At 42.6% G+C, this 14,655-nt stretch overlaps 1 protein-coding gene across 1 annotated transcript in view; it reads right to left on the bottom strand.

The window, feature by feature from the left end:
• PKHD1 (PKHD1 ciliary IPT domain containing fibrocystin/polyductin) overlaps nt 1-14,655 on the bottom strand; it is a 464,388-nt gene that overhangs the window by 428,985 nt on the left and 20,748 nt on the right. The window contains 10 exon segments of the mRNA XM_005552760.5: nt 900-1,075; nt 1,862-1,989; nt 3,397-3,539; nt 4,512-4,602; nt 4,702-4,791; nt 6,020-6,298; nt 7,594-7,708; nt 10,186-10,327; nt 12,594-12,689; nt 13,595-13,696. Coding sequence (XP_005552817.3) covers nt 900-1,075; nt 1,862-1,989; nt 3,397-3,539; nt 4,512-4,602; nt 4,702-4,791; nt 6,020-6,298; nt 7,594-7,708; nt 10,186-10,327; nt 12,594-12,689; nt 13,595-13,696 — 1,362 coding nt within the window.

Raw genomic sequence — 14,655 nt, 5'->3', positions numbered from 1 at the left:
TTCTTCTTGGAGAGGGAAAGAAACTATAAGAAGTAGGCTCGCTGAGCCCCAAAGCCACAAGGAATTTGACAGAGAAGGAAACATGAGCAAAAGTTGGAAGCCCGAAGACACTGAGGGCAAACTGCACGATTCTGCCTTGGCTGTGGGTGCATATCACAAACGGCCACCTCAGCAGGGCCCTGGACTAGCGGGCAAGAGCTAGGTGAGACCACTGTGCCCAAGAGTGGTCAAGGGAAACTTCGGGAAGGAAAAGCCAGGCCTGATCGCTAAATAATGAGTGGGAAGAGTCTGGAGAGACAGAAAGGACAAGGGCCTTCTCTCTGAAGAACATGATTACCTTCCAACTCTCACTGCATCTGTCTTGAAGGTTGTAGATCAGACTCTTAGCCCATTTACAGGGACAGACACTGCTGTGTTCCTTCTAGCACCTGGTATGACATATTAACTCATGGAGAGGTGGAGAAATCCTGCTAGCCTAATGATGATAATAATAATAACAATAATTGCTTATATTTATTAGGCACCTTCTATGGACAAGGCCAGTAAGGAGTGCTTTATATTAAACTTTATCTTCACAGTAATCTAATGAAGTAGAGTTCTTATTATACCCATTTTACAGATGAAGAAACCAAGACTTCCCAGCAAGAAAGTGGGAAAACTGGATTAAGAGTACAGACACCAGAAGCAAAAGCAAATAGTGGGAAAAATAGGAAAGAAGAGGGACTAGAGACATAGAACCAAAGGCACACAATCCCAGCCCCATCTGTTTTCTAGAGCCAAGGCAGGCAAAAAGGAGGATCACCTGTTCTCTCCTCATTAAAAAAAACAGTAACCCCTAGCAGGAAAGTTTGAGGCAGGCATTTGATAGGCTCGTGGAGGAGAGAGAATTTGCTGATTACCTGTTACGTTTGTGTCTGCAATAATAATTTCATCCACATAGAACAGGCCCGTCTCCTGCACCAGAGGGACAAGGTCAATCTGATGAACCAGCACTGGGGAGTTTGCCGGAGGGGGCTGGAGATCCCCGGAGCAACGCACACAAGTCTCCCAGAGGTCAGTGCAACGGAACTGCCAGCTGAAAAACAGCGTGGAGTGGAACTGGGCTCTCAGCGAGCACTTGCAGTCCTCTCCCGTTAGAGCCCTTGTTCCCAAACCTGGGGGGTCTGCAGGCTATGCAGCCAGGAGAGAGACCCCATGAGCCCCTGCACCCAAGCAGTCCCAGGTGCCATGGGTACAAACATCCCACCCAAGATGGGCTCAGCTCAGCCTCGGATATAACACCAGGAGTCACCTTTTAAGTCAATCATTCATCCATGACATGCAATGTCGGCAGCATTTTCAAATTACAGTTTAACTGTGTGTCTTAAGCAAATTATAATGTTAGGCTATAGCCACAGAGAAGATTGAGACTTCTGGACATTACCAGTTTCATTTAGGTTTAAGACCATTTACAAGACCCATGAGAATTATGTGGAAAGCACTGAATCAAGGGATCAAGACGGCTGAATTTTATTCCAGGGTCACTAGCTGAATGAATTTTGATGAATCACAAATTCTTGGGGCCCCAAATTTCCTCCACCTGTCATGTCAAAGAATGTTCTCTAAGATTCCCCCAACTTCGCTGTTCTACGATTCTACTCCTATGAGAAATGTCAGACTCCCTCTAGGGAGTAGTATATTCTTAACAACTAACTGCTCTCGAGTCAAACTTTTTTGTCAAATAAAATATATTCAAATCCCCAAATTAGTATACAAGGCCCAAATATAAGACCATTAGTGCCTCAGGTGGATCACTGTCCCGAAGAGAGCGAATCCTCCCAGCTGACCAAATTCCCACCACGCCTCCCCACCGATTAGCTACCTCTTGGGGCTGGTCCTCGTGAGACTCCAGTCACAGGTGGTGTTCTTTACCATGTTTTGAAAGCCGATTGTGAAGGACACAGTCATCTTCAGGATCTTGTTCATGTGGCCTTTGTACGCAAGACACAGCTATGGACACCAAATAAGTCCTTCAGTACTATTAGTGCAAAAAGCAGTCATTCAAACAATATGTAGTGAGGAGCCCACATCCCTAGAACCCTGCTATAGGCTCTGAGAGAGTCAGTCCAGTTCCCGCCCTTCCAGAGCTTACTAGTGTAGCCAGAGAGACAAATAACTTAAATTGTTATTTACCTACCTAAATAAAACTGGGGAAAACTACAAATAAATACTTTTTCTGAGGCCAAAAAAAAAAAAACACACACGTCATTAAACAGAGAGTTTTTAAATGCTTAGCACTGTGCTCAGCAGTGAGGATTTTAGAATATCTCACTTAAGAAAACCCCTGTTCTAACCCAGTTACCTGTGCAACCTCAAGCAAGTAACTCAACCTCTCTGAGCCTCAGTTCCTCAGCTCTAACTCCCCAGCATCCTTGGTTTCTAACTCAGTTAGAGACAAAGCTATTGGCACAAGAAGACTTTAGAGCAGGAGTTTTCAACCTGCTATCAATATTTTAGGCGCTATTCTGTGCATTATAGGATGTTCAACAGCTTCCCTGGCCTCCATCCACCAGATGCTGATAGCGCTTCCCCAGTTTGGACCACCAAAACTGTCTCCATGCATTGCCAACTCTTCCCTGGGGGGCAAAATCACCTCCATTGGGCGCCCCTGCAGAAGAGATGAGGCTGAAGAAGGGAGGAGCTCAAGCATGAACCATTTAGCCCCAACTCCCACAGCAGCCGGACTAGGAAAAGACTAGAAACGACTGCCATGAGCTCCACCACTCCAGCAAAACTCATTCCGGTTCCCAAAGTGCAAATCAGCTGCACTTCTTTTACAAGGGTGGTGGAGCTATCGAAGCAAAGGATGTAAGAGGTATTTGAGAAATGGATCAGACAATTCAATCCATCAATAATAACAACAGCTAGAGGAACAATAATTAGCCTTCACTGGGTCCTAACTGTGCAGGCACTTTACTACATTATCTCATTTAATCTATACCACAGTCCTGAGAGATAGACCACATTACTGTCCATTTTACAGATGAGTAAATGAAGGCAAACTGTACTTAAGACAGACATGGAAGGCACATTGGGTGTGAAATCAGGATTTAAAACCAGATTGTCCAATGACACAGTCTGCACTCTTAGAGATCAAAGAAAATATTGTAGCGAATAAAACCTTTCAGGGTCTCACAGCTAATACAAAGGCATTTCCATGTAACAACACACAAGTGGGGACCAGTGGTGTCTGTTCATACCTGAAACAGCAGTCGAGAGACCTAGAACCTCAGCCTGAAACACCTTGGGCAGATCACAGCAATCACTCCTTTGTGCTTCTGAGTTTTCAGTCTCGAATCCACAGAGCAATACCAATCCCTACCCACCTGACCCGGAAGAACAAGGGCTGCTACTCACATGTGTATACTGATCTAGCCGATAGCCCTTCTGGGCAGCCGGGGGAGTTACGACAAGGTGTTGAGGCTGACGGAGGCTGAACCTGCCGCAGAAGGGTTCCGTCCCACTGGTGAGGTCCCCATCAGAGTTGGAAACTTCTAGGCCTGGATGCAGTTCAGATAAAATAGAAAGACAGGCATAGATGTTAAATAAGACAGAGCTTCCCGACATGTGTGCATGAGGACTTTAGAGTATCTCATTTAAGAAAACCCCTGTTCTAACCCAATTACCCATGCAACCTTGAGTAACTCAACCTCTCTGAGCCTCAGTTCCTCAACTCTAACTCCCCAGCATCCTTGGTTTCTAACTCAGTTAGGGGCAAAGTTGTTGGCACAAGAAGACTTTAGAACAGGAGTTTTCAACCTCAGCACTATTACTATTTTAGGGGCTGGATAATTCTTTGTTGTAGGGGCTGTCCTGTTCACCATGATATGGGCCCCTCAGCCCTGGGAGAGCTGGCCACAGCATGAGTGGTCAGCACCCCTGGCTTGAAGGCTCCAGTGATAAGAAACTCATTCTGTGTTCCCTGGAGCCTTGAAAATCCTTTAGCATTTTCTCTGTGTAGCGGGATATGAAAAACTATTGAGAAGCAAAAAGACGAGGAATATCAAGATGGAAGAGGTGTTCAAAAATAACTAGAATTTAGTTCACCTTAGTAGTAGTTTTAAAAACATACCCTCACATTTTAAGAATTTCTTAAGACCACTTTCTTAATTAGTAATTCCTTTAGATGTAATTTGAAGATTAGTATGGTTTTGGCTAGGTTTGCATGTTTCTCACCTATGTCTTTGACCTTTTCCCAGCATGTGGCATGGGGAGTATAGGAGGGTGCTGCACTCTACCTCACAGCCCAGGAGGAATGCCTTTCCTTTCTATTGACACCCACACTGAGCATCACACTCCCAAGCACAGTGCCAGTCCCTCAGCCACTCAGTGTCCAAATCCTGGTTGCATTTTTTTTTTTTTTTTACTCTGTTATCACCTTGGAGAGGAAATGGGGATTGTTCTCATTTTATAGAAAGAAAAAAGACCGTGATGAAAAAGACAGTCAGAATGTGTGAAGCCAGGGACAGCACCTCCTTCAAATCCAAGCCGGAGAAGGATGTTAGCCCAAAGGGGTTCCAGTTTGCATTTTACTGCAAGTAACTCCTCAATGGTTGTTTGAATCTATTACAAAGGAAAAATGCCAGAAATTTATATCATGAGCATAAAGACCACCCCCAGTTCTCCCACCCCCATCCCTCATTTTTTAAAGAAGTCTCCCACCAGATGGGCTGTGGCATTTGCAGGGATTGGCTGACTAGAGACATTGTCCCAAGTAAGGAAGAAGTTTCCTCTGCCTGACACATTCAGCACCTAAAAAAGTCAAGAGAGACAAGACTAAATGATGGTGCTAATTAAGCCAGAGAGACAATCTAAGAACGCAGGATATTTCCTCCTCAGCTTGTTATTTCCTTCTTATTATAATTTTAACTTTTTGATGCCCTACCATTCAGAAATCTCTGGAGAACACAGCATCATTGCCTAATGAGAACTTTTGTTAGAATAATATAAGTGTCAGTCTCCCTATTTATCTGTGCCCCTTGATAGACAGTATGAGATGTAACAATTGCCACTGAATGTTGCACTTTCAGCCCCTCTCACCCAAGGGTAGCCCAGCAGGCGGAAGCAGCCCCATGGCATGCACCCTCTCTTGGAGGCTTATGCAGTCTCTGCTTTGTTTCCAACACATTCCGTATAGGGCACATTATACTTTTGCTATGGAGTAAGTTCTATGAAGCTTTTTTTTTTTTTTTTTTTTTAGACGGACTCTCACTCTGTCACCAGGCCAGAATACTTTGGCATGATCTCGGCTCACTGCAGCCTCCGACTCCCTGGTTCAAGCAATTCTCCTGCCTCGGCCTCCCACGTAGCTGCCATTATAGGCACGTGCCACCACGCCCAGCTAAATTTTGTATTTTTAGTAGAGAAGGGGTTTCATCATGTTGGCCAGGACGGTCTCAATCTCCTGACCTTGTGATCAGCCCGCCTTGGCCTCCCAAAGTGCTGGAATTACAGGCATGAGCCACCATACCCGGCCAGCTTTTAATCTCTTAAATCACTTGTTACTTTCTACTTTGTTCTATGGTTATTTGTGTACATGTTTTACTATTAGACTGTAAGCTTTAGAAGGCAGAGTTCATATTGATTTGTCTTTGTATACCAAAAAGTGAACAACAAAAACTATAATACATAAAAACTGTTCAATGAAAATATGGGGCACAGCTGAGAGACCCAAAGGACACGACCTTTTCAAAGAAGACTTTTAGAGGACCTTGTCTCTTTTCTGGGAAATAAGTTTCTAAAAGAAGACTTACTTGGAACTTAAATTCCTAAAACTAACTCAATGAGTAAGATAATCTCAGGAATAAGACATCACATGTTTGTAAACATCTTCACAATGCTGTTAGACAGATATCCTACTTCTTTGACAGGAAGGTTATAACGACCCCTCAGGTCCCCAGGCTCCCAGTCAGTGCTCCGGCTTCGCGGGACTTTATTCCTTCCAGAGTTCAGCTCCATGCGACTGGGAAGACACACAGACCTGTACTTCTGGAAGTCTCTGGGCTCGGGCTCGGATCTGGTGCTTCTCCCGGAGGTAAGTAGTGACCACATCAGGATTCAGCCAGGTGTTGTGAATCTGGACACCAATCCTCATCCCCCTGCTTGGGGCTATCCCATGATGCTCTGCTTCCAGGTAGTACTTGGCTCCACCCAACAGCTCCAACTTGGGAGTCTTTTGCTGCCAGGTCCCTTCATCTCTATTCTGCTCCCAGGAGTCAAACCAGTCAGCAGTGCCAACGCTGATAGAGGCCACTTTCACCTGTGCCCAAATAAGCATATCATGATCAACACTATGAAGCTTCCAGGCATCTCTTTCTCAAACACTAAGTGTCTGAACTGCTACTAACAAGAGAGTTTTGAACTGATCTGCCTTTTAACACATTAACCCAGTTACCTCAGCCATGTGGTTATTTACGCTTCTCCAGCTCTCTATCTACCTGTCTATCTATCATCTCTTTCAATTGAGTAGTACTCAAATGAGAGTAGATGGGCCATGTTCACAGAAGGAACAACCAACCTAAACCCTAGGATTACATGACACTATGGAGAAGGTAGTATTAAGCCCTTCAGAGACCTGGAATGACTTGATCACATCAAAATCTATGACATTTCTCCAACCAACTAGCAAACCAATTTCAGAGAAACATAGTAATAATTTGAGGAAAATATTGTGATTCTTTGTCAACGGCATAACTGCATTTTGGCTGCTGTTAAAGGTATCTTTTCTTATCCTTCAATGTTGATGGGGAATTCCTACATATAGCTGCCTACATCTCCACCCAAAATTAGTGGAAAAGGCACAAGTTTTGGAGTCAGGTAAATTTAGGGTTGAATCCTGAATGTGCCTTTTTGCTATCCAAGTGGATTGGGCACACAATCTTTCTTTCTTTCTTTTTTTTTTTTTTTTTTTTTTTTTGAGACAAGGTCTCACTCTGTTGCCCAGACTGGAGTGCAGTGGCAGCCACGACTGCCCAAGGCTCAGGTGATCCTCCTGCCTCAACCCCTCAAGTAGTTGGGACTACAGGCATGCACCACCATGCCTGGCTAATTTTTGTGTTTTTAATAGAGACGGGGTTTTATCATGTTGCCCAGGATGGTCTCAAACTCCTGGGCTCAAGTGATCTGCCTGCCTCAGCCTCCCAAAGCACTAGGATTACAGGCATGAGCCACCACGCCTGGCCCACACAATCTTTTTAAGCCTCAATTTCTTCATGTGGAAAAGATACATACACATGTCTTTAGGTATATATGTGTGTATACACACAAACACATACATAATATATATATGCATATATACATACATTTTGCAGAGATGCAGTGAGAACTAGAGACAAGTTCTGTAAAAGATGTAGCATAACATTTGGCTTACAGTGAGTGCTCAATAAATAGTAGGTTCACACTCAACCAAATTCTTTTTCAACAATTAAAGTTCCTGATCATCCAATGGCATGTTAAAACTATCTGTAAAACAGAGAGCCTTAACTTTGATTCTTTCTTTCTTCATGGGTATAGGACTGGCAACAGAGAAAAGGAAAATAAGAAGACAGTGAATACCTTGGTCCTTGGTTCCTCTGACCAACTGAAATGCAAGGAAGCTTGGCTGTCTGCCTGAATCCAGAAAGTGTAATTATTTGTCTCTGGAGCCACAAAGAACCCACTGAGCCGTGCTCTGTAAAGCGGAAGAACATAGAGTCAAGCAAGAGTAACCAAGGCTGAATCACTGAGCCAACAAATAGTTGCCCTTGTACTTTGTCCTCTTTTCTAGTAATGAAGAAGAACAACCTGATTCTTATGCCACATGATTGTCCAGAATATTCTAGAAAGAGATATAGTAGCTGCCTAGTCTCAATAGCCCAATACATCTCTACACTGGACACAAATCCCCTTGCTGTCGTGTCATGTTTGGGAAAGTTGTAGCCACAGCACACAGCTATATGGAGACTTAGCTGATAAAACCACCTACCACAGCTATTGCAGGCCCTGGATCATGGTAGAAGCTCAATCTATAGTAAATATGATTCTTATTATTAGAAATAAAGACAGATTGCTTATTAGAGTTTGCTCTGAGCTTACCAGCAACCGCAACACCTGCAAAGAGTATTTTTCTAATTAAAAATATTATGATCCACAGATAAGAGTCAATTCAAAATGTCAAGAATTTCAAATTAAAACCCATCAAATGCAGCTTTGAAGAAGATTACAGGCAATTTCATAAAACATTTTTTAAAAGATCATATTTTTAATATCTAAATTCCAGCAATCTAATATTATAGGCAGACATAGTTAAGGAACTAATTAGACTGCCCAAATAAATACCGATAATATTTTCTGATATGCTATTTTCTTAAATCTTCAGATGACCAATATAAAGATGTTTTTAAATTTTGCTTTAATGTATATACATTATCTTTATTTTTGAGAGAATTTTATACCTAAAATAGCTTCAAAAATAAGTATTTTAAAGATCCATCAGTATAATTACATAAACTTACCAATAAATAAATAAATATTCTAATTTTTAATTTAAAATTTTTAGATTTTAAAGAGATTAATGAGAGAGGGAATGGAAAATTAGTTACTACCTGACCTGTGGTTCCTCGAAACGGCAGGTAAAGGGACATACCCTACAAGACCTACTGTAGAAGTCAAAATGTTCTTTTGCATTTTGGGGTAGGCTGACTCACTCCTTAACACTCCCAAATACACCAAATGTAGCTGAAAGATTTACCTTTGAACATTATTAAATGGTCATTAAAAACTGTGATAAAGGTGAATTATTAGGTGCTACAATGGACCACAAATTAACTGCCACATTTTTGTTTATTTGTTTCTTTGTTTAAAGACGGAGTCTCACTCTGTTGCCCACGCTGGAGTGCAGTGGTGTGATCATGGCTCACTGCAGCCCCTGACTCCTGAGCTCAAACAGTTCTCCACTTCAGCCTCTCAAGTAGCTAGGACTACAGGTGCACACCACCACACCTGGCTAATTTTTTTATTTTTTACTTTTTAGAGACAGGGCCTAGTCTCAAACTCCTAGACTCCAGTGATCCTCCTGCCTCAGCCTCCCAAGTAGATGGGATTAAAGACTCAAGCCATAGCATCCAGCCTTAACTGCCACTTTAAAACCATAAACTCATGGTTAAGTACCTAGTAAGCAAGGCTTCAGGAGACACTGCTCACAGATTACCAACCCTACTTGGCTTATTCAATGCCTAAAAATTCTCTAAGCTTTTCATTTCAAATTGAGTTGAAATCTATTAGATTGGTACAAAAATAATTGCAGTGTTTGCCATTACTTTCAATGGTAAAAACCGCAATTACTTTTGCACCAACCTAATAAAATGGTAAAATACTTGGAGGAGGTCACAGACTGGCTGAAATTCACACTCAGGAGTCACAGCCATCCTCTCTAAGAAGGATTTCAAAGGGAAAAGAGAGCCATCATTCAGTAAAGGATCCACCCTTCAACATATACACTGAGAACACACTAAGGAAACAGTATGTCTAGTCAATTTTCAAGCTTTTATATTTTTAAGCTTACTTTAGAATACTAGAAATTTTGGCTACATCCTTGAAGGGACTAAAAAGACTGAAGGAATTACACACCATTAAATGGAAAATTATAGTCATGACGCCATTACTACTACTGAAAACAATGTCTCACAGAACCCGCAAGAGTTTCCTCTGCTCTACAAGGGCCATTGGGTTGACCTTCAGCACTGGAAGGTTGTTCCTACAGTATGCTGCCTAGACTTTGCTCCCTTATGTACCCAAAGGGCATATTCTTGGATCTTTCTTTGGCGTCAACCAGATGTTAGTTTTACCTCTTAACCAGGTACCTAAAGCATGTTTTACCCTGCTGTTTTTCAAGTCTCCTGGCTCAGCTCAATATTCTAGTTGATAATCATCTCCAAAATAGATTGTAAACTAAGTTGTGGAAAATACAAATTTTACATATTGATCAAAATTTGTCCCCGCACTAGCATGACCAACGCTGATTGAGAATACGGTCAAACTCTGTTGTTGTTGAATTGGCTGGTGTTATAAATTCCTGGAAATCTCGATGCCTTCCTTATCTGTCTCCTAGCCTCACCTATGTTAGTAAAGATGCTTTTGATGAGGACTCCCACTTTTCCTACAACATACCTGAAAGGTTGTCCTTCCTTTGACCAAAACCCAAATGGAGAACTGGCATTAGGGACAATCTGCCACCTGTACCCTGGGGTGGCTTCAGTCAGTTCCAATCCCTCAACAGCATCTCCAACTTCAAAAAGAAGCCCTCGATTGCCTGTAAGACATGTAGACATCATAAACATCACAGGGCACACCTTCCCAAATTGGGGAACTACTTTATTTCAAATTACAAGGTGAAAGATGACCCAGATGCTACCTGTAAAGGTGAGTCAACCTAGAGTCAGACAGAGTAGTTATATGAAAGGTTCTGTAGTTAATATGAAATACAAATGTTTCAGAAAGCAGTAAACATTCCCTGGCGTAGGAGTTAGCCTTTTTAGCAAGAGTGCCTAGAGAAGAGAACCAAGTCCTGGAGAAAATGTGAATGAGCAAACAGAAGCTGAGGCTGAATAAAAGGAGGACAATATAATTGTGTGCTTGTGACGTGGCTTGCCTTTGTGCTTCCCAAAGCCGGAAGTGGGCTTCAGCATCTTTTAAGGCCCAGTTCAGCAGGGAAATTCAATTCTCTAAAGTCCTTTTTTTCCCATAACATTGGCAATCCTTAAGTTTCTCAAGTGTCATGGCCTCAATTTGTAGACCTGCACACAGAGCCAAATATGTGTCATGCTGCTATTATGTGATATTTTAAATGATATCATATTAATTTATATTTTGTATTAAGCAAACTCCGAGGCCAAAGGCACAGGTACAATCAATATTGAATACTAACTTGGGCTAAGGGTAAAACTCTGGAATCACAGCTAGAAGTGTTGCTTTGAGCAAATTCCTTGATGTCCTTGCATCTTCATTTTTTCTCATGCATCAAAATAGGACCAATAATAAAATAGCAAGAATACACTAGGACTAAGGGAAAATATATACTCAAAGAGCCTGGAATACGATAAGTGCTCAATAAAGGTAATTATGGTAATTATTATTTTAAACTAATACTGTTGTTCCTCAATAACTCCTAAAAGGGAGAGGTGGATAAGGAATAAATAGAAAAGTAAGAGCGTATTTTGAAAATATTACTTTAAACCAGGATTTCTCAACCTCAGCACTATTGATATTTTAGGCTGAGTAACTGTTGTGAGGGCGTGTCCTATGCATTGCAGAATGTCTAGCAGCCTTCCTGGCCTCTGCCCACTAGATGTCAGTATCACCACCACCACCACCTCCGGTCTAACAGCCAAACAGGTTTCCACACATTGCTACGTGTGCCCTGAGGGGCAACATCGCCCCTGGTTGAGAACAATTGGTTTCCGTAGTAATTTGCCCAGCTTCTGTGGAAGAAACTTCAAAAGCCCTTCATAAAGGACATCACTAACTGTCAAAACCAGCTGCATTCAGGAAATTATCCTACCACTACCCAAGTAGCTAAAGCAGGAAATACCCAAAAAGGGAGCAGACTCTATTTCCTGACAGGAAACACACATTATCTCGATTACTTGTTTCAGTAGTTTTGTTTCCTTGGATGGGAGCTTTCCCTGAGTAAAAACTGCAGATCTGGGAGCTGGAGAATTCTCAAGCCAAAACTTTGCATGCATTTTCATACCTGAATGCCCTTTCTTTAGAAAGGTTTTTTTCCCCTGCTGGGCAACTTTCCTTGTAGGTGCTATGCCTCTAGAGTTGACTCTCCCTGCCTGTAGTTTAACCACTAAGTCAGCCTGTGGTTCTGAGCTGGGTAACACACCAACTGCCCTTCATCCCTCACTACACTTGAGTCTTCAGTTCTAATGCTCAGCAGAAAAGTGTTCCAGTGTTGTGCTCTTAATTTGCTGCTGTGGGGTGGACACTTTAAATACAGAAGGACAGCTGGAAGCTGCCTTTTCTCCTCCATTTCTGCCCAGTTCAGGCATAACCTGGTGGCAACATCACAATACATCCCTGTTTCTCAAAGCAGCAGACAGATACCCACAGGGGAGAAAAATTCATATTTAAATACATCCCATTGTGCCCCACTCTCCGGCCTTGTCTAATGCTGTTGTTTTGAGCATAGCCGAGCACACGCTAATGCTCCTGTCTTCTCAGCCAGTGGACATGCAACTGACCCATTGAATGAAGGCGGGCAGTTTGGGGGTTTCCTCCAGTAGCTATAACAATATCTTGAGGGCAGTTATGCTTTCTAGACCATGGTCTCTTCTGGACGGCACTGGTCATACAGCCGGCTGGGGCTAGAAGTGCAGTGTCACTAAGCAGCTGAATAAAACTAAGAGCCTTCCTGAAAGGAGAGCCTTGACAATGGTATCGTGGACCCAGGGCTCACTGAGTTAGCCAGTCAAGTAGATGAGACAGAATTCAAACCCTTTTATTTCTACTCATCAGCCCCTCATGATTAAAGATATACAGAGTTTATTGAACAGCCCTGGTGGCTTCCTTACCTGGCTGAGGGGTGGTGAGCCTCGTATCTTTGCCTGGAGCCCGAGTGGTGCACTCAATCTTCCTGGGAGACACATGTCTAATATCACATGGAATGCCTAAAGGGAATTAAAGAAATTTATGTATGTGTGTGTATATGTGTGTATAGGTATACATACACATATACATGTATATGTGTGTGTATATATAATTGTATATATACACACACACACACATACAGAGAGAGAGAGAGAGAGAGAGGCAGTGGGGAGATGTGATGGCAAGACCAGACTGAAGTAGACAGGCTCCTATTCTAAGGCGAAGGGCTGGGTGTAGATGGAATAGCAAAAGTTGTCACCCCAATTGAAGGAGAAAAGAGAGATTGCAGAGCAGCAGAGGATAGGGCAGCTTGAAGTATTCAGAAGGAAAGCCATGCAATGAAGTGCTCTTCATTGAGGATGTACTGAACCACTTGGCTGAGCATGGGAGATTAAGTGTGACATGACAGTGTGAGGACACCCTTGGTGCCACCGACTACAGAAGCATCCCACCTACTACAGGACCTGGCAGAGCACAAGGATCTAGAAAGGTCCACAAAAGGGTTTGCCAAGTCTGGGGTGCGGGTGATTTCCAGAATAATCTGTATAGCAAATGCCCACCCACTCCTGCTTGTCTATATCAAGATAGTTAACAAGGGAGAGTGAAGAGAGAGGCTGTTTTTAGTAGGAGTAAACCTTTGTTAAGAAGCAGCTGTATTTCTTTCTTTCTCTTCACTCACAAGATGGGGTACCTGAGGGAATTGCCTGTGCATTGTGAGTGTGTCTGCAGGACATTCTGTTCCTGTGACCCATGTACTGCAGGACCGAAATCCTACCTGTTCTCAACCAAACACATGACTTATCAAACATGGTAAGTCAGAAGGGGCAAAGCTTGCTTCCTCCTGCATCCCTCATGCCATACAGACATATAAGCTCCTAGGGCATCTAAAACTATGAACTATTTTCAGCCATTTCAGCATAGTTACCTGCAATGGTAACTTGGGCAGAATTGTCAAAGAAGTCTCCTGTAATTGTGATGTCCGTTCTTCCCCCAAGGCTCCCAGTTTCTGGAAACACAGATAATATTTCTGCAAGAGTTTAAAAAAAAAAAAACTAAGCTTCCAAATATAGATCAGAATATGACCCAGATAATCATATAATAATAGGGTACATTAATAATTTATTTCTTATTTTAACTTTCTAAGTTCAGCAACAGTTGAATTTTTTTCTAGTAGTAACTGTTTAAAAATGCACATAATAAGAAAAAGACCAGAAGTATATATTATCCAGGATCAATATTTGAAAGGAAGGGGAAATGTGGAGTCATTCATGGTATCAGCAAAAGCCCCTAGGTACCATGATGTTTACTCAGAAAATCTGTCTCCTGACCTCAAGGACAATATTGACAAGTCAGGGAACAATAAGTTACAACACAAGGAGGAATCAACTTTGGGTACACTGGGAATGGCTTCAGTTCACCCACATGAATCTGTAATTCGCTCTAAGCAGGAGAATGAATTTCACTGTCTTTAGGACCCTCCCATTCTTCCCCACACTGAATGCTCCTTCCCCACATGCACCTCACACCTCATACCCAGTTCTTTCATGCTGCTCCTGATTGTTTAAAACTGCCTACGGTGGCCAGGCGTGGTGGCTCAGGCCTGTAATCCCACAAGTTTGGGAGGCTGAAGCGGGTGGCAGGTGGATCACCTGAGATCAGGAGTTCGAGACCAACCTGACCGATATGGTGAAACCCCGTCTCTACTAAAAATACAAAAATTAGCCGGGTGTCGTGGTGTGCACCTGTAATCCCAGCTACTTGGGAGGCTGAGACAGGAGAACTGCTTGAACCCAGGAGACGGAGGTTGCACTGAGCTGAGATGGCGCCACTGCTCTCTAGCCTGAGTGACAGAGCGAGACCCTGTCTCAAGAAAAAATAAAATAAAAAAGAAAAGAAAAGAAATTGCCTGCAGTAATATGACACATAGTCCCCAGAATTTAGCTTTATCTCATTCTTTCCTCTCCATTATCAAGCTTCGACATTTCT

The sequence above is a fragment of the Macaca fascicularis genome, chromosome 4, assembly GCF_037993035.2.
Source record: "Macaca fascicularis isolate 582-1 chromosome 4, T2T-MFA8v1.1".
NCBI lineage: Eukaryota > Metazoa > Chordata > Mammalia > Primates > Cercopithecidae > Macaca > Macaca fascicularis.
Note: the sequence above shows the minus strand (reverse complement) of the source record. Positions and strands in the feature narration are given on the sequence as shown.